The 20,581-nt window shown below is 41.7% G+C and overlaps 1 protein-coding gene across 1 annotated transcript in view; it reads right to left on the reverse strand.

The window, feature by feature from the left end:
• Nucleotides 1–1,237: 1,237 nt before the first annotated feature.
• The window catches only part of Cdk15 (cyclin dependent kinase 15), a 93,226-nt gene continuing 73,882 nt past the window's right edge, over nt 1,238–20,581 (reverse strand). The window contains exons 12-14 of the mRNA XM_048344950.1: nt 18,029–18,168; nt 6,373–6,515; nt 1,238–3,829 (exon numbers count right to left, since the gene is read on the reverse strand). Coding sequence (XP_048200907.1) covers nt 6,406–6,515; nt 18,029–18,168 — 250 coding nt within the window. The 3' untranslated portion in view covers nt 1,238–3,829; nt 6,373–6,405. The remainder of the gene's footprint in view (nt 3,830–6,372; nt 6,516–18,028; nt 18,169–20,581) is intronic.

A 20,581-nucleotide genomic window follows, 5' to 3' on the forward strand; every position in this document is an offset into this window, starting at 1 on the left:
AAGGATATAGAAGAGTTAGAAGTACAAAATGTAAAGCTCAGCGGCTTCACCTGGACTAAATAACACAACCCTGGGAATTCATTTATGGAAAATGTCAGGCATAATAAAAAGAGATCAAATCTTCTTTGTGGATGTAATCTTCAGGAAAAGACCTCTGAGCTTTTTCGTTCTAAGAACTGTAATTTCCCAAGATGATATTCCAGAAGGCAACCTCTACTGGATTCTTTCAAAGCCTTCATTTTAAAAGGCAGAACTCTTCAAGATTAACTTTAAGGTGGTATTAGATTCACTCACTTAAAATATCAAGGCACGTTAGGTGGTCACAACCAACTTTCATAAAATTCCTAACTCCTTTCCTTCCCTTTCCTTTCCTTCCCTTCCCCTCTCCTCCCTCCTTCTTTATTTTTTTCTGTTTATCTTGTGATGTTGGGAATGGAGCCCAAGAGCATGTCCCAATCCTGTCCTCTTCTTTGCTTTGCTTTTGTGTGGCGCTGGGGATTGAACCTAGCACTTTACATATGCCAGGCAAGTGCTCTAAGTTTGAGTCAGTCTTTAGTCATGTCCAATAGGACTTTTTGTAACCATGGAAATGTTCTTTGTTTTCATTGTATAACATGGTCACCAATAGTTACATGAACTCCTGAAAACTGATTGGTGTGATGACTGAGGAACTGATTGTTTAAAAGTTAATTTAACAGATAATCAAACAGAAATATAAATAGTACCTCATGTGGCCCTGCCTGGTGGACAGTGTATGTCTATGTTTTATGTGACCTCTTATTGGTCAGACAGCTGTTACACTGTAGTAACGAATAATCACCCTCAAATATTAGTGGGTTAAAACAATATAGTTTTATTTCTCTTTCCCACCAATATTCATCACATATCATCTGGGAACTTTTTGATATCTCCTTGTCCTGGGATCATCTGAAATGCTGCTGGTTACAATAAAGGCCTGGAAAGTCTTGAATTGGCAATCCAATGACACAGAGTCATTGAGTACAATGAATCATGTTGTCCTGTCCACCTACTAATGATCCAGGAAGTGCCATCCAATTACAGATGCCTGGGAGTCAGAAGTATTATATGAATAGCACTAATGATTAAGTAAGCATCACTAATCAAATTGAACAAAAATAAATTCTGGTTTTAGACATTAAGTGTGTTTCTATTGGTCAACAAAATCATGGGAGGAAATAAAACCATGCACAAATACCAGGAGTACTATATAATTTTATTAAGTTTTTGAACAGGTAACTCCATTAATTAAAGAAGAAAGAAAATGAAGCACAAGCACAATTTATCTTTCATTATAATTAAAGAGAGCAAGTGTGTCAATGTAGATTTTAAAATAGCCTTTCTTAGAAAATAAAACAAGTCTATTTATTTTTGCAATGACAAAATCTGACCCAAATTCCAAACGTGGTCTATTCACAGCTGTTGAGGAGTCATTATCAGAGAATGTTGGTGGCCAGCAGTTCTAACCTCTACAATGGAAATCCCTTCTACAGGCCTTCATGTTTTGGGGGGAGGGGTGGGTGCAGTGGAAGTTTACCACTTTTTTTTATTTGTGGGAACACATGGACAGGCGAAACCCTTCAAAGACTCTTCCTGTTACATCAGTTAAGAAGCATCCTTAAGCTTTCGATCTGTCCTAACTGTGGCCATCCATGTGGGCATGCCAGCCACTTGCTTTGTGACATCCTTGAATCCCCTAGATTGGATTTCTCTCACCCTGAGTTTTCTTTTCTTGTAGCTTCTTCTCCTTGTAGCTTGGTCCACATGCTTCTCTTCGCCTTCCCTGAAGCATGCAGAGTTGGAGGTGGGCTGGGGAAAGCACAGGCTTTGGGAACAGAGTTTGTGCATCAAATCCTAGCTACTTACATTTGATTCTTAATCTTCTTTGTAAAATGGCAACCAACTGCACTGAAATCTTAGCATTATTAAGAGGATTACTCAGGGTTAGATCTGCAAACTAATAGGTGTACAATAAATATTTCAATATGACATTTAAAATGAAATGCGTAGAGTTGAACATAATAATTTAAATATGGTCCAATCTATAGAGAGAAGACTATTTCCTTTTCTTAGGACAACATCTTAGCCCTTCATTTATGTGGCCTAAAAGCATTAGCACTATCTTTTGGAGGCAGCCAGATTATACCATTAATTCACATTGTACTTCAAAGTGCTGTTTCCTACTAAGTCATAGCCTTACTTAAATTGTAGGCATTTAAAGACCAACATAGAATAAGAATTAAAATCAGATAAAATTTGATAGGAATAAATATGGCTTTGGGTTGTTACTCATTAGCTCTTAGTCTTCTGAATCCTGTGCTACAGATCAGCTGCCTCTTCAAAAGAGTTGCATATTCTACAGATCTGATGGGCCTGTAGTTAATGGAAAGATCAGAGACACTGAGAAAGTCAGGCCTGAGGTTTGCATCTGAACTCTGGCATACTACTATGGCAGAGTTAATTCACTGGGCCTCAGTTTCTTCTTTCATAAATGAAAATAATAAATCAATCATCATAATAGTTGTATTATAAGTTGTATGGGTTCTCTGATTTTATTCAAGTAATTCATAAAAATATTTGACTAGGGCAAGACACAAGTAATGAGCCCTTTACCACATCACTACTGGCCTTCCTTTAGGTTGAATGAATAACTATTGTTCTCTGAGCTGGACACCTGTCTGCCCCATCATCCAGCCCACACCATTTCACATTTCAGGTACATCTGGACAAGCTTTGTCCAATGCCTTACTTAACACTCATGAAAGGCAGATTTCTTTGGTCTGTCTATGCATTTTTCCTCTTCCATCTCAGATACTGGGAGACAGTTACCATTTTTCAATTCTCTCTTAATTGGTTTTCCCTTGTTCTTCAAAAGGATACATAGAGGTCTCTGGTTTCAAGACTCCGATATTTCCTGAGATGATACCCAGATGAAGTAATTTGAGTTTCCCTGGCTTGTTTTAGAATGAGTCATTGTAGGAAACGCTGTATTGGCACAGGCAGATCTCCTTTTACTTGATGGGTATATGCGTGTGCACATGCATGTCTGATGGCTCAACAAGGCCTGAATCACATCTTTGTAGATACTCTTGTATCGCACCATCAACTGCTGACTGAGATTGCTTATTACTTTTGCCATCGCCACGGACCACGAGGGTGAAATAGGAGATAGCTTGAAATTCAGTTCTATCCAGCAGCTCAATTCAAACTCCTAAAATCTGAGTGGAGTGGGGTGGTATTACATTCCAATAGTCTGGTGAGTAAGGAAGAAGCACCCCATACACAAGGAAATGATAACAAGTACTCTTCAACAAGTCATTTTGTTGACAACCTTATCTAAGAGATCATTTTTCCCGGAGACATCTAAACTTTAAACTAATCCTCTCCTTACCACACAAGTTTTTTTTTTTTTTTTGGAGTAAATTGTAAGTAAATACAAAAGTGACAGGCCTCAGTAAGCCTCACTCTGTTTCCAAGTTCTCTCAATTGTCAGTCTCCTGCTTCTTGCATTGGAAAATCAGCCTTGTGACCCAAGGATGGATCAAAATGACTGGAACTGTTTAGAAGTCTTCTTCTTAAACTCGTACTCTATGTTCCGTTTTGAGTCCAATCATCGTCAAATTCTAGACAATGAGAATAGCAATAACCTGCAGTTATAAAGCAATGGCTCTATCTTTAGGTATTATGTGCTTGAGCATCATATCTAAAACAATCCAGGTCATAGGTGATGATGTAAACCCCTGGTCCAATACAGAATTAGATTTGAAGCTTCTTAGTAAGCAAATAAAACTGAAACAGCCTGAAAGTAGCCCTGGAAGAAAATGAGGAATAAACAAAATAAAAATAATGAACAGCAGAGTATAGACTTGTTAAAAAGAACCTGATTGATAAAGGATGGATGGATAAATGAAAAAGTAACAATAAAGTATAGAAGACACAATATCGTTAATAAGAACAAAAAAGCGATTAAAATGATCAAAACCAGCCGAGTGCTCATGGCTCACGCCTGTAATTTTAACTACTCAGGAGGCTGAGATCTGAAGATGGAGGTTCAAAGCCAGCTCAGGGAGGAAAATCCATGAGACTTTTCTCTCTAGAAAACTGGAAAGCCACAAGTAGGACTGTGGCCCAAAGTGGTAGAGTGCTAGCCTTGAGCAAAAAATTGCTCAGGGACTGTGCGTAGGTCCTGAGTTCAAGCCCTACAACCAACTGGAAAAAATAAAGATCAAAACCTATCTCTGAGAGCACCAACTGGAATTCTAACTCACCACAAACCATGGTTTGAAATAGACCAAGCTTTGAAATAACTTCGGAAAAATACCAAGTACAGTACCCAATATGTGGCAGCACCCAGTAAACTTTAGTTCCTGTCCATTTCTCTGTTGTAGACACTTTTTTCCTTCATGCCTAACACTGACATTTTGAAGATGTATCAAGAGTCTTAATTTTGAGGAATCGCTGCCAGTTACCAACTCCTAATGCCCCAATTTACATTCTGACTCTCCTAAAAAGTGAATATTTTAACATAAATTCAATTCAGTGGAAAAGATTTACAGGCCCCCAGTGTCGGTGTGATTACAGCTTTTAGTCTCTTTAACTTTAGCACTGTCAGATTTTGTGGATCCTCAGCCATTTATTAAACAGTTTAATTGCTCTAACTTCTCCCTCTGTGGTTCATCTCCTACAGGTTTTATCTCCTTACGTTAGTTCTGAGGCCTTGGGGACATCACAAGATTACTCCAATAGAGGCTAAATCTGCCGCCTCCCTTATTCAATTGCTGGCACAGGCACCAGGCCCGACTAGCTACATTTAATTGATTTTCTACTGTGACCAATTTATGTCTACAGGTAATAGTTCTTTGTGAAAGAAACTGTACATTAGAAAAGCAGCATTCTCTCTCTCTCTCTCTTACTCTCCCTTCTGGCTGCTTATGTAGGACAAAATCCATAATAACAACACTAGAAAGAATGATAATGCTTAATGAGTGCTCGCATCTAAGACCATTTTCATTAGTGTCTTTGATAATTTTATAAAGGACAAACTCTTCACCTTTGGAGACTGCAGGTAAAATTCATCCTGTATCATTTCATTACATGAAATGATGTAAGGAAACAGCAAAAACTACTCCAGAATATATTTGACTTGAAGACTACCATCACATTGCATTGCCAGTTAATAATTCCAGTTGTTGATTGTCAAGATACAAAGTATTTCATAAATATGCTCTTGGGAACAGCTATATGTCTCAACTTCTCTGTTCTTGGAAGACAAGATCATTGTTGAAGAGCCAGATGGGTATATGCTTTTAAATGGTGACACAGATCCAAGAGAAAATGGCAAAGAGCCGAGTCTTGCCCTGTGAGTGACATTGGAGTGCACACATAGCACGTGCCAATGGTTAACATTTAGTCCCCAGAATTCAGTTAAGGAGTATGGACAATCTGTGTTTGCCAAAAGGGTAGTATCATGCTTATGGTTTGAGATATGGCAAGGGTCACCAGAAAGGCTGGCTGGCCCCGAAGGTGATTCTTTTTATATGGAATATTGTCCTTTCCATTCATCTAGAGGCTTCCGTACTGTGGTAGCTTTTGGAAATGTCCTCCCTGGGTTTCTGTGCCTGTTAACAGAACTTCTTTTAGGGTGTGGTAGCTTTGGGGAAACCCTCCACAGCACTTCTTCCTCTTAAGATTACCTTAGAGGGGCTGGGGATATAGCCTAGTGGCAAGAATGCCTGCCTCGGATACACGAGGCCCTAGGTTCGATTCCCCAGCACCACATATACAGAAAACGGCCAGAAGCGGCGCTGTGGCTCAAGTGGCAGAGTGCTAGCCTTGAGCGAGAAGAAGCCAGGGACAGTGCTCAGGCCCTGAGTCCAAGGCCCAGGACTGGCCAAAAAAAAAAAAAATAAAAAAATAAAAATAAAAAAAGATTACCTTAGAGGATAATTTATACCACTAAGGTGGCCAATCATCTCAATTTACTGAGGACTGTGGTGATTTTTGCACAGAAGAGCTGACATCCCAGGAAACCTCTCAGTCTTCAGCAACTGGGATTGTGGGTCACCTACCTTTTCCTCTGATTTACTCTTGTCAAGTGACAGAGAGATCTACCTGGTTAAGGGACAGCAAGATCCACCTGTCAGCCGAAGGTATCACCACACGTGGCAGGGGAAACAGCAATGCACAGTTTAGAGAAGGAAGGTCTGGGAGACTGGGCTCTGTCCCTAGAGTTGGGGATAAAAGGCTAGTCCTAGAATAGAGGTGCTCTGAATTGGCAAACAATGGCCTGTCCACCTGGTAGTGATTGCTTTTCAGTCTGTCCATCAAGAGGCGGGCAGAAGTGGGATCACTTACCTGGAAAGGCCGTGGTGGCCTCACCCTTTCTTCTTACCAGCATCTGCTAAGCCGGGTTGGGAGGTGACCCTTCCTGTAGGAGGCCAAAAGGTCACACATTTCTGGCTTTAGCCTCACTCCTGAAACTGTGAACAAAGACTCCTCTGTAGAAAGGGGAAGAGAAAAGCACCAACATATTATTCCCTGGGATCTTTCCCGATATACTTTTTATATCCACCTGAAGAGACATCAAGGACAGAAAATGAGTGTTTATACTTCTCATTTTGCTGATGCTACTAATAGTTGTCAAGTGTTTTCTATTTAGTTCAGTTCCATCCATATTTACCAAATAAAGACTGGACGCTAAGTTGGAAAAGGGGTTAGGAGGCACATTGAACGAAGTAAGTGTCATGCCAACAAGACTGGACCCTAGTCCCACAAGGAGACACATCAAAGGGCTGGCTATGTATTTTAGAAAGTTTTAAGTTCTGTGACATGTATTAGGGAATCTATTTAAGTATACACACTCTAGGTAAAATTTATAAATTAAAAACATCTATTTTGAAATATATGTGTGTGTATGTGCGCACACACATACAACTTTTACCCTTACACATGCATAGATACTACTCAACTTACTGACAAATCTATTATCACAAGTCCTTGAATTCAATTTCAGCATTAAAAAAAAGCTCTTAACACAGTTAACCTAACTTATGGAACATAATAACTTGGCAACATAGTACATTGTAGAGTATTGGATATTCCCTAAGGGACTGGGTAATTGGGAGATGTGGCCCAGAATGGAGTGAATGCCACTATCCCCTAAAAAGATAAAATTTCATCATCTGAAGTCCAGTTGTCCTCGGTCCCTGCTCCCAGGACGCTGCAGATACTCACATCCCAAGGATGCTCTAGTCCCTCATTTAAAATGGTACAGTATTTGCCTATAACCTACACATATCCCCCTCTAGACTTAAATCAGCTCTAGTTTATAATACTTGACACAATGTACATGCTAGATAAGTAGCTGTTATAGTGCATTGCTTCAGAAATAATGACGAGATAGAAGTCTGTGCATGTTCAGTACAGACACAATTTTTTTTTCCTGAATGTGCATGGTGGGTAAATATGAAGTTGATGGAAATCAGGGACACAGAACCTTCAGGAATGAAGGTCCAAAACAGGATTTCTGCTGAATGTATATGGCTTTCCCACTCTCATAATGTAAAGAAAAATCTTAAATTAAGAAACAGTCTGTGTTTAGTTAATTGAGTTCCCCTGCAGTTTGCATTTCCATAAATGACTGTGTTCATTAGGCGTCTGCTGATTCTAAGTGCTCACTAAGCTACAGCTATGAGCAGAGTTCTTTAGAAGTTACCATGTTGAGGGGCTCAATGGCGGAGGCAGGGGGTGGGGGAGAAGGTGATATGGGGGATACATTTCCTGGCAGACTGCTGTAAGTTTCTTTCTTTCTTTCTTTCTTTCTTTTTTTTTGGCCAGTCCTAGGCCGTGAACTCAGGGCCTGAGCACTGTCCCTGGCTTCTTTTTTGCTCAAGGCTAGCACTCTGCCACTTGAGCCACAGCGGCACTTCTGGCCATCTTCTGTATATGTGGTGCTGAGGAATCGAACCCAGGGCCTCATGTATACAAGGCAAGCACTCTTGCCACTAGGCCATATTCCCAGCCCAGACTGCTGTAAGTTTAAAGAACTGAAAGTATGTGTGTTTTCCTAAAATGCAATATGTTTTCAACAAAGAATAGCCACTGTCATAAGATGTCATCTGGAAAAAACAACAACCCACAACAATAAGAAGTAGGAACCATGTGGGTCACCAAAGTACACACACACACACACACACACACACACACACACACACACACACATTTTGCTGAGGACATATTCTCACTTGGGCATTTCTTTTGCAAGATTTACAGGACGCATGAATTTGAGTTGCTCAAAAATACCCCCTCTTTTACAAAGAGAGAAATTTCTATGTTTAGCACACCAAAAGCATAAAATTCCTTAATGATATTGTTTGCTGGAAGCTGCTCACACCCAAAGGGAGAAATAAGCCTGCAATGGCGGGCCTGCCTCACTTGGACTGAACTTCTGCTTGGATACTGTAAATAATCTGTGGCTTTTACATCTTTGGCTTGGAATGATAAAAGCTGAAAAGGGGAGACCTCGAATCTTGTTGATATGCATAAGACATTTTCACAGGGACAATATGATATGCACTTTTGCATTCTACTTTCTTTTAGCTCACATCACAGCATAAACAGTTCAACAGCTAAAATAAACAGTATGTACACTTTACAGATGACTAAATCCAAACTGTCTTAGGAGCTTCTCTCAGAGAGAAACCTCCTCTGACCCTGGGGACAGTGGCAGGAAAAGCTAGAACTTCCCTCAGGCTTTCTTGCCCCTCAAAAGCAGGAGGAAGAGAGGAAGGGAAGGAGGTGAAATGAGGAGAAGGAGGAGGAGGAAAGAGAGAGAGAGAAGCCAGTTAATCAAAAGAATTTCAGTTTGGCTATGGACTGTCAAATTCTTCCCAGCTCATAGAAAAACAAGAAAAGAAGGAGGGTGAGAAAGAAAAAGAGAAAGGGAGAGAGGGAGGAAGGGACGGAGGGAAGGAGGGAGGAAGGAAGGAAGGAAGGAAGGAAGGAAGGAAGGAAGGAAGGAAGGAAGGGAGGAAGGAAGGAAGGAAGGAAGGGAGGGAGGGAGGGAGGAAGGAAGGGAAGAAAGGCAGGCAGGCAGCAGGCAAAAGCTTCAGAGTGACTTTCCAGCAATCTCACAATGCAAGCCTTTCCACTCTGGTGACTCCTCATTAGCTTACTGAATCTGACAGCATAATTATCACAGTTGCTTTGCGCTTAGAATAAATAAATATGAAAGTGGGTGTTTAAAAATTTTTCAAGAAGGAAAATTCAGTCATCTAGACAGTCAGTAGAACAAATTTATTTAAAACTTTTTTATTCCTATGTATTTAGATCATTTCTGAACAAGATAATGAGATAGTTGTCTTTCAGTCTAATTGAGTCCCTAAGTTCCTGGCTGCTGGCTGTCACCCTTTTCAAACTTTGCTTTAACTTTCCTCCCTTTAGAAATCGGATCCTGGTGTCTCCATTTACTCTTCCTGGGCTGATAACCTGGGGAAGGCTGGTGCACTGGAGTGCAGAAAGTGACTTAATGGGATTGAAGGGCTAAATAACCTTTCACAGGAAACAAGATAATCACGTCTCCTTTGCTTGCCTGCCACAGCTAGAAGAGAAAGCATACTTACTTACAAAGAGCTTGGAAATCAAACTGTTCTTTCAAAATATCTTGTCAGGTGGTTTTTGCACTATTCTTACACATCACCAACCCATCAGCTGGAGTCACTGAGCATGTGTAATTATTCCGAGTGCACACGTCTTCGTGCTGAGGTAGCAATTTTAGCTCATGTGTATGTATGGGAGCCTCCTATCTTCAAAGCCCAAAGGATCACATAGTACCTTAAATTGAAGTTGCTAACTAACACAGAGTGCACTTATGACTCTGACTAGGGGCACAGTACATATGAATTTCCCATTAGAGCAGATGACTTTCCTTTCAAATTAATTAGTACCTATTTATCTTTTCCTCTCCCTCCTGCCGCAGCTCATTCTCCTAGGGCCAAACTTCCATGAACCCTTGTATTCAATGAGCTAAACTCTTTATGAAGACAAACATACTGTTCACTCTGGGCAAGGGACACTAGTTTAGCTCACTCTGTAGATGGAGAAACTGAAGCTTTGATAGGGGAAAAAAACACTAAAGAAGAAACACAGATCTCTGATTTTCAGTCCAGAGCTCAAATTACCTGCACCATTGTGTGTGTATGTGTGTGTGTGTGTGTGTGTGTGTGTGTGTGTGTGTGTGCATGCGTGCACGCGTGCACGTGTGCTGGTCCTGGGGCTTGAACTCAGGGCCTGGATATGGTCCTTGAGCTTTTTTGCTAGTTAATTGGAGGTAAGAGTCTTATAGACATTCTGCCTGGGCTGACTTTGAACCTTCATCTTCAGATCTCGGCCTCCTTGAGTAGCTAGGAGTACAGGTGTGAGCCACTGGCCACCTTTTGGTCTTAACTCATTCTTTCAAATAATAAAAAATAATATAATACCAATATTAAAGAAAACTTTGAAGGAGAAAATTAATTGACAATCCCTCTAACTAGAACATTTTTTGCATACTATTAGCTTTGTTTACATGCAATGGGTGTACATTATACTATGCAATTTTGCATTCTAGTTTCTTATAGCACATGTCCCAGAAAACACTTCCATAATACCATACACTCCTGTTGATGACTTTCAATGGTTACATATGCTCAGTTAGTGGACCAACATGGGTCCAATCAGTTCCCTAGAGCTTAATATTTAAATTGTTTTAATTTTCATTGAATAATTTTAAAGCATAATAGATACGATGGTAATGGACATTTTCATTAATTTAGGTTTTATTATATTTTCTGTTCTTTGGATAATTTTCAGGAGAATTAGACAAAGTACAGTGATGAAGGGAGTGAGGTTTTATTTGCATGTTTCCTGATGTATACATCATCATGCTCTGCAGATTACTCCAATTTGCACCCCCATCAGCAGAGAATCGCTGTACCACAACCTCCTCAGCACTGAAAGTCATTAGGCCAAAGGGGGGGGGAAAAGAAAACTAGTTTAACAGTTATTCGTATTTGTTTAACTTCTGGCAGGGCTATCTATTCCATGTGCTGGTACTTCATACATTTGTTCCATTTTCCACTTGATTCTTCTTCTTCTTCTTTTTTTTTTTTTTTTTGCCAGTCCTAGGGCTTAAACTCAGGGACTCAGCACTGTCCCTGGCTTCTTTTTGCTCAATGCTAGCACTCTGCCACTTGAGCCACAGAGCCACTTCTGCCTTTTCTATATATGTGGTACTGAGTAATCAAACCCAGGGCTTCATGCATGCTAGGCAAGCACTCTACCACTAGGCTACATTTCCAGTCCCTCGGCTTGATTCTTAATGCTTTTCTTATAAAACTGTATGAATAATACTATAAACAAAAACAGTAACCACCACAAAGGAAGGAATCTTATAACACAAGGGTGATGGGATATGGCACAAAGACTGGAACACATGATCCTATGGCACGGAGAATGGGGGCAGGATAAGAATCTTCAGGAAATGTAAAATTGAGCCCTTGATGGTGAGATAATTAAACACATTACTTAGAGACATGGGGAATCTTTTCCTGGAAGGATTTAACATAAATGGAACAGCAAAAGGGGCACAGACTGAGAACCAACCCCTTGTTTGCACATCTGAGTTTGCTATGAAGTTCCTACGGCCTTGACAAGAGCAGTGACTTAGTGGGAAGAGCATGACTTGGAAGTCTGATGTAAAGTCAAGTGTTTGCTCTACCACTTACCAGCTGGGGGACTTTAAGCAACTGACCTCTTTCAGTTTTCATTTCCCCTCTCCTTCCTTCCTCCTTCCTTCCTGTTTCCTTTTCTTTGTCTTCTTGACAGGGTGTAGCCATGTAGCCCAGGCTTCTCTCAAGCTCATGATCCTCTTGCCTCACCTTCCTAAGTGCTGGCTTTACAGGCATTTGCCACCAGGCCTGGGCAGCCTCAATTTTCTAATAGATACTATAATGAATGATAATAATCCCAGCCTCAGCCTCATAATTGGCATATAGATTGAATGGAATTATGTGAAGCACATAGATGCCCAACAAAAGGCAATTACTATGATTCTTCTGTGTGCCAGTGACACTGCTACATAATGAAGGTATGGGATAGGTAGTATCTAGGATCCTTATTCTCAGTCCTTAAGAACTCAGGAGTTTCTAACTCTTTGCAGAATCATTTATCTTGGAGACTTAGCTTATGATGCTAACACAATTAATCAACTTAAGAGATTGGCAAGGCTAAGGGACTTGGTTTACCTAGATGTCTCCTAATAACAAAAATCTATGCAACACCACAAACTATATCACAATTTCAGATCCCTCTAATGTAAAGGAATGGGTTAAGGACAACTTTGAGTATAGAAGGTGAATGTGTGCTCTGGTAGACATTTTCTAGTTTGTTTCTTAATATATTGCTTTTAAAATACTGATTAATGGACAATTTAAAAGGTGGAAAGAATGGTCTAACTTACATTATGAAGTCTTAGAAGCAGCATAAAGTCAAGAGACCTGGCTCAGAATCCTTCTTCCCCAACTAGCTCCAACTCCTAAATCCTGGCCCCAAAAATATTCGGATTAAAATTTGTTGAGTAAACCAGTCAATAAAAACAAGACAAAACAAAATACAGATGAAGTCTAAAACCCTATAGAAGTATACAATGAGTTAAACCAAACCTCATTAATATGTATTTTTAGATGTTTAAATGGTTGTATGAACAGATACTAGGCCAGACAGTAAAAACAGTGATGGTATGAGTAGGACTGTATCACTACTATTAAAAAGAAGACAACGTTAGAATGATGTTTAATAGTACTAAGAGGAATGTGGCATTCCTTTCCCTGAATGTCCTTCCACCCTAACCACCAAACTCATCATCTCTCAGTGCCTATTCAGGGCCACCTGGCTCCCCACAGGTATTAATCTGGCCTGATCTAGACATGCAGAACACTTTGCATCCATTACTTGATCTATACTTGATCCCATACTTGTCTCATTTCCTTAAGGATTATAAACACTCTGAGGATAGAGTCCGTGACTAACTCATTTTTTGTGTCTGTCAACATCACACCTACTAGACCCTCAATTAATCTTTGCTGAATGAACTGCCATGTAATTCTCCCTCTCCCGTTATGTTCGAAACCTGAGTCTATGGTGGATCAGAGTCTTGAAAAATAACCGGAACAGACTGAGAATACAACAGTAAAACACAATGACTAAACAAATGTGAGAAACAGTCCGTATTTGGAAACAACAAAGGAAAAGGTTAAGGAAATTCATCCTAGAGAAGTGACCTTCGGGAAGTGATTTTGTCACTGGGATCTTCACATATATTAAAGATATAATTGCTCTGTGCATCACCTTTATGATAACAATTAAAAAAATTTAAAAAGATATAATTGTTACACTACAATTTGTTTGAGGGTGGGGGAGGGGGAGAGGTGTGAGCATGTGCTAGAATCCAGGGCCAAGGCTTGGCACTCTCCCTTAGCTTTTTTGCTCAAGGTTGGTGCTTTACTACTTGAGTCACATGTCTACTTTTGGCTCTTTGGTGGTTAACAGGAGATGAGAGTCTTACAGACTTTCCTACCTGGGCTGGCTTAGAACCTTGATCCTCAGATCTGTCTCCTGAGTAGTGAGAATTATACATAGGGGTTACCAGTGCCTGGTTTGTCTTTACTGGAAGGAAACAAAATATAGCGCAGATTTTAACAGGACACTAAGAATGGAGCCTGCTGGAGGACCTTCAGTGCATAGATATTAGGGTGATAGAAGACAGATAGATTAGAATACCAGGATTTCTTCCATTCTTGTATGTATATTACTTGTGAAACAACTGCAAGCTTTTAAATATTAGGTTTTATTTTTTTTCCTAAAATGCTAAAACCTGTTTTAAAGGAGATGGGGGATTTAGCTCAGGAAGTTACAGTAGAGACTCAAGCCTGGGATTTGGAAAGAAAATAGGACCAACCCAGAGAGAGAAAGACAGCCTTTGATGTCTTGACGATCAAGGACCATGGCTTAAGGACCAGACTCTTAAATCACGTGGCATTTACTGCCCCAGATAAAAAGTACTTTTCTGGATCAGCCTGTGTGCTTCAAAATGGCTCATTTCCAGGATCAGTCTTAACTTTCCAAGGGCAAGATTTGGAAGGTTTCCTGTAAGGACGGAGTGGAGCCAGTTTCTGGAAGGGGCAGTCTAATGATTTTCTACTCCCCCACCCCTAAACCATTAAACAGTGTTCCTTTCCTGGAGCCTAAGTTCATAGTGAGGGCAAAGGGAATTAAGTGAAGAGGCTGAACCTGTGGCTAAGATTAGAGAGTTGCCAAGGGCCTAATTTTAGGTCCTCACCGCCCCAGCTGACATCCTGCACTGTTGGCTTGGCGATGAGGACCAGGCTCCCTGGCCATCTGCAGAAGCAATTAACTTGCTGTTGGGTATGTTTTGAGAGGGACTACCAATAATTTCTCCTTCAACAAATGTTTCTTCAGGTGTTCAAGAGTCAAGGAGGGAGAATGTGAGAGCTTTGCAGACGGTCCCACATGCCTGCCATTCTCGTAGTCACGCTTTTCTACTTAAGAGTCAGCTCCAAAAGGGAACGAATCCTGGAATTCCTGGTTTTTCATGGCAAATAACCTCCTGATATATTTCCTCTGGCTCTGAGCTTATGGCTACAACCTAGAGGAAGTGCAGTTCAGAACTTGGTTTGATGAAAATTGACAAAGATGGGTAGAGGCTGTTCTTTCATTTTGTGGGGGAATTTCCACGGCACACGTTCCCTGGGATTTTAGGCTGTCCTTTGCTCCACACACATTTCCCACTCGCTGGTTTCATGCTTTAATTGTCTTCTTCAGAGGGTAGACAATAAGAGCTGGCATCTTCCAGATCAAAGGGGAAACAGAATATATTTTAAAATGACAACTCTGTTATCTTGCAACCAGACTAAAAAAAAACACCAGAATAATAAACTGATATAAATATAAGCATCCTAAATGATTCTGTACTGAAATGCTCCCAGAGAAAACCATTTCTTGCCTAATTATGGCAGAGAAATTCTCTTTGCACATCACTCCCAAGAGCAAGTCTTATTTTTACACAATTCTCATGCCTGGGGCAGCCCACTTCAGGGATGGAGTAGGATGGGAACTGGGATTACTCACTGGTTCTCTCCATGTGCAAAGAAGGCTCTTAACAAAGGTTTTTTGGCGTTTTTTTTGTTTTTGTTTTGCCAAGGGCAATGAAAGTGCAGGCTGGCACAGCCAGGCCAAGGGAATGCATGTAGCCCTCAGTGGATGGGTAATGTGCCCTTGGCAAGGACCAGTGTTATAAAGGGGCAAACACCAGTCCCCAAACCCTTAGAAGGACAGTCTATGTCCTATTTTCCTTCCCAGTTTTCCTAGTAGCTTGGCTTTTCCACATCCTAACATTGCTCTATCTTTATGTGCATTTCCACCCCTTCCCCAAGCACACATGCACAAGCACATGCGTGCACACACATACACACACAATGCCCCCCCCCTTCCCCGTCTCTTGGCACCAGCCCTTTCATCTTTTCCCTCAGGGATTCGAGATGTCGCTGCAGGAAGTGCTTGTCCGCCGAGGCGGCAGCAGCAGAGCCCCGTGGCTTTGACAAACCTCATTTAATTGGGAGGAAGCCAGGAGAATTTGAAAGAACTGAAACATCCACGAAACTCCTTTTATCAGGCATAATTTAAACTCTGCATGGAAAAACCCCTGTATGTATAAAGAAAAGTCAACTTCCCTCCTGCTGTGAGCACTCCTCATCTCCCCCCACCCCCCAGTGCAGGCAGGCTCCTGCAAGATTCCATCTTTTCATTTTTCTAAAAGTGTCAAAGTAGATTTGGGTTCTGTGGCAGGGTGAACAGAGAAGGAATACAGATTGTCCTGTTTCTCTCATCCGTGTGCATGCGAACACACACACACACACACACACACACACACACACACACACACACACACACACACACACACACCCCTCTAGATATTCGTTCACCAGAGCCCCTCTGTTGGTGGCTTTGCTGTGGGTTGTCCAGGAAGAATCAAAACCCAAGTTCCTAACAACACATCAATTTGGACAGTGATTGCTTTGTCCTAATTACCCTTCATCAGGCAAAAAGCTGGTGCCCAGAAAACTTGAAAGATCCCCAGCAGTTCTGTGCAATGATAGACACTGAAGGAGAACCGCTGGGGGAAGTGGAAGTGCAGAGGGGTGTGTGTGTGTGTGTGTGTGTGTGTGTGTGTGTGTGTGTGTGTGTGTGTGTGTGTGTGTGTAGCTACTTCCAGGCATGTACCTTCGCACAATTAGGAATCCCAAACCCCAAAGAAGAAAGCTGAGAAGGAAGGACCCAGGGGCTCAGACTGGGAAGCAGGGAAGATGGGGATGAGAGAGAAGGAGGAGTCTGGCTGAAGTGGAGCAGAGGTGTCGGGAAGGAATTGCAGGTCTGCAGCAAAGTCTTTCATTCCACCCATATGCCAAACCCTGTCCCTCCCCTCCTTCCACATTCCTCTTCAGATTCACCTCCAGCCTAATCCATCTCCCTTGAATTATTCTCATTTCTCCAAAGAATTGCCTTTAACACATGCAGTCTCCGAACATCTGCAGTTGATTACACACAGCTTTTAGCTGTTTAGATATGATTTGTGCTAATATGTAGACGAGGGTGCCCTGTTTCCTCTTCTTCACCCTCTTTTCCTTCCACTCCACAAGATCCTTAAGGCCAAAGACGGTTCCTTGTTTTCCTTCACTTTTTATAGCATTTCCTATGTTCTTGACACTTTATAACAACTAAAGAAATTCCAATGACTGACCTTACAGGTTTAAGTAAGACATTAACCTCCATTGTGTGATGAGGGGGCTTTTTGGAGACCTTAAATAACTCACTTTAACAATAAAATGGTAAGGCCCAAACTAAGAATTTGGGGCTATAGCAGAACAATGTTCTACACATGGTGGAACTGCATTTGCAACTTGTGCCAGTGTGTTTCTTAGGGCTACATCTAGGCCTCTGGGGCAGTATTTCCCCACCCCATTATACCCTTTTCCATACCCCAGTGTACCCCACCTCCATTTTCCCCTCGCTGTCATCCTAGTTCCTTTCTCCCAGCCTGAAGCCCGATGCCCTCCTGCTTAGTTTTCTGTTCTCTGGTTTAATACTTCAAGAAACTTTTTTCTGTTGAATAAGAGATATTTTCCAAGAAATCTCGACTAAGGATAGTCTCCCCGTCTTCCTCCAGAGCGGCCAGCGCTTGACTGCCCACATCCTCCACCCAGCCCTTCCTGGCCACATTCTGAGAAACACGAGGAGAGCTCCGGCCACATGACCCCATGGCAGATTTCAGATTTGGAGGATGACTTCAGGCAGAGCAGTAAAGGCTGATTTCAGGGTAACTAGGGTTTCCAGTGGGAGGCCAGCCGAGGAGGACACTTCCCCTCCCCCTACACCCCACCTCGGCACTTCCTTCTGCAGCATCATATTACCAATCAAGAAAGGCCCGGCTCTCCTCTCTGACATATCCATGTCACCTATCATCTTACTCTCAGTGGAAAAAGAGCAGAGGCTTGTTAGAAACTTTGGTTTTGCTTCTCCTGGCAGATGCTAGCTAAAGCAAACAACTCAGAGGCAACTTTCATCTCGGCCAATTTCGAAGGGTAAGCCTACATATGTGAAATGTTTGCATCATCCTGAGAACGATCTTGTCACCTCTCCTCCCCAGTGCTTTCTGAGTTTTAGAGAATCTCATTTGAGACTCAGGCAAGATTGAATCCCATCTCGCTTCTCTCAGGCAAATGAACCTCCCACTTCCCTGCTGGGTACAGATTCTAGGATTCTCCCATGTTGAGAGAACACTTAAGACATACACTGAGACTTAGCACATATGGACATGTACATATATTAGTTCACATACACATACGTGTGTGCATGCACACACACACACACACACACACACACACATTCCCTCACCCACCATCAGGAAGGTGGTACAGCTGGGAAGGCAGGGCACTGAAATAATCGTGAACCAGTGCTTCCTGGGCAGACACCCGGTCCCTGGGGAAACCTTTCAACATCTGGGAGGCCAAGTCTTCAGCTTCAGGAACCCCGCCCAGCCTGGGGAAAAAAAAAATGGGAGAGAAATAGTTTCTCCAGAGGTCTCCATTCTGAAACATAAACGGAGAAAACAAAAACTAAAGAAAAGAGTTGGTGAGGTTTAGAATAGTCTTTGCAATAGAACTTGCCTGAGATTACTAAGATGGATGGCAACAGGAAAAATAACTCCCATGCTAAAACTCATACCTAGCCCATTACTAAGACCAACGGAAAAACCCTCAACATCCTCTCCTTTAGTTCGCCACCCTCTGCGTGTCTCTGGGTATCATGCACACAAAAGACAGAGAATTATAATTGTAGAAGCAGAAATATATAATTAAGGATTCTTCTTGAAGGGCTGCAGTAGCCCCAGCCAAGCAGAAAAGCCTGGCTGAAAATATCTTCCAGGCTCTGGTCTCCAAAGGCACCAGGTATTGAATCCTGAAGAGGGAAAAGGAAGAGAGACAATTCTGGTGCCATTTTGGCAAAAAAAAAAAAAAAAAAAAAGGAAAGAATAAGCCCAAATAAGCCTTATAGCTTATTCCATCCCCTAGATATTAGTTAAAGAGCTCTCTTTGTCACCCTGATAAGGCTCAGAGTCAGCGAGATCATTTAGCACTCAAATCATAGTAAGGGTGAGTCCTCAGGTTAACCTCATGTTGAATTTGATATTTGGAGATGAGCGAACATACCTATTGAGCAACTACTCTTGGCTAGTAGGTGATTAGGTTTGGGAGGTGCAAGGCAAATGTTTTTGGCAGCTCCGTCTCAGTAGAGGAGTCAGACACTCACCAAATTATCATGTAAATACATAAATGGGACTGTGAGGGAAAGGCCCTGCTCTGCTCTGAATATATGTGTATATACTCTCTGTATATACTCCCTGCTCTGCTCTGAATATACTGTGTATATGTGTATATACACACATATTTTGTATGTATACACACTCATACAGCAGGCGAGGCCTTTGGGAGGTAACTAGGTTATGAGAGAGGAGCTTCCCATCTCTCAGGTGGGCTGGAGGGAGCCCTTCTGCCCCTTCCATTACATGAGGACGTGCCATGAATTTCAGGCACCATTTAGGAAGCACAGAGCCCTCACTGAACACCAAATCTGCTGCTACCTTTGATCTTAGACTTCCTGGTCTCCAGAACTATGAGCAATAAACTGACATTTAAAAATTATCTAAAGTATTTTGTTATAGCAGCCTGAACCTAGTCATCCCAGTCTTAGAGTAGGAGGAGATGGTCAGGGCAGGCTTTTCTTGAGGCGATGATGTTTGCACTAAGAACTGGAGAACTTGGGACAGGCAAGTAGTCATTGCTGGCATATATCCATGGTCCTCATGCAGACTCTGAGGTAGGAGCAAGCTGAGTGAGTTTAAGGAAAGGAATCATTGAAGTGGGGCTATAGCCCAGAGGTAGGATGTATGCTTAGCATGCACAAGGCCATGAGTTCAATCCTCAGCATAAAAGTCAGGTGGAGCCGGGTGCTGGTGGCTTATGCCTATAATCCTAGCTACTCAGAAGACTGAGATCTGAGGATTGTGGTTCAAAGCCAGCCCATGCAGGAAAGTTTATGAGACTCTTATCTCCAATGAACCACCAGAAAATCAAGTGGTAGAGCACTAGCCTTGAGCTGAAGAGCTCAGGGACAGTGCCCAAGCCCAGCGCCCAAGCCCAGAGTCCAAGCCCTACAACTGACCAAAACAAAACAAAAGTCGGGTGGAATCAAGGCTTATTTACTGGTTTGGGACAAAGACAGAAAGAGGGCCCTAATATAAAGGTGAAGAAGATAGTAGGGGCCAATCCTGCAAGCCTTGTATGTCTCATAGTGCCTATTTACTTACAATACTAGAAATTCTTTGCCAATTAATTTAATGTCAATCATTCTAGTGCAACCATCCTACAACCTACAAATAAGCTTACAAACAGAAAGCCATAAGATTCTTGATGGTCTGAAAAGTCATAGGACTGATATCTGACATTTAGTTAAGTTTCATGGCTCTGAACTAATAAAGCAAAAACCAGAAGTGCTTGCTGGATGCCAAATTCACATACCAACCTAAAGCAAGAATGAGTTCCTTCTCAGGTATGTATGGTGTAGGATGTTGGAGGTCCTGACCCAAGGCTGTAATCTGTCTAATTTTTGCATAATATTTGCACAAGAAACTTTCAGGTATCTGATTGTCATGAAACAAAACTATTTCTGTATATTGGTTACTACTCTCTAACTCAGGAGTAATTGCTTTATGGACAAGAAGAAACTTAGAAATTCCTAGTCCTTGCAAATCTCCAGGCCAGTTAGGACAAAAAGGAACCTAAGGAGAAGCTATACACTAGCTGTGACTTAAAGAAGGCTGACAGCTATATTCTCCATCCAGGGTGCCTTTTCCAGGCTCTGTGATTACATAAGACAATACTTGCCAGTCCAG

This window comes from Perognathus longimembris, chromosome 4, assembly GCF_023159225.1.
Source record: "Perognathus longimembris pacificus isolate PPM17 chromosome 4, ASM2315922v1, whole genome shotgun sequence".
NCBI lineage: Eukaryota > Metazoa > Chordata > Mammalia > Rodentia > Heteromyidae > Perognathus > Perognathus longimembris.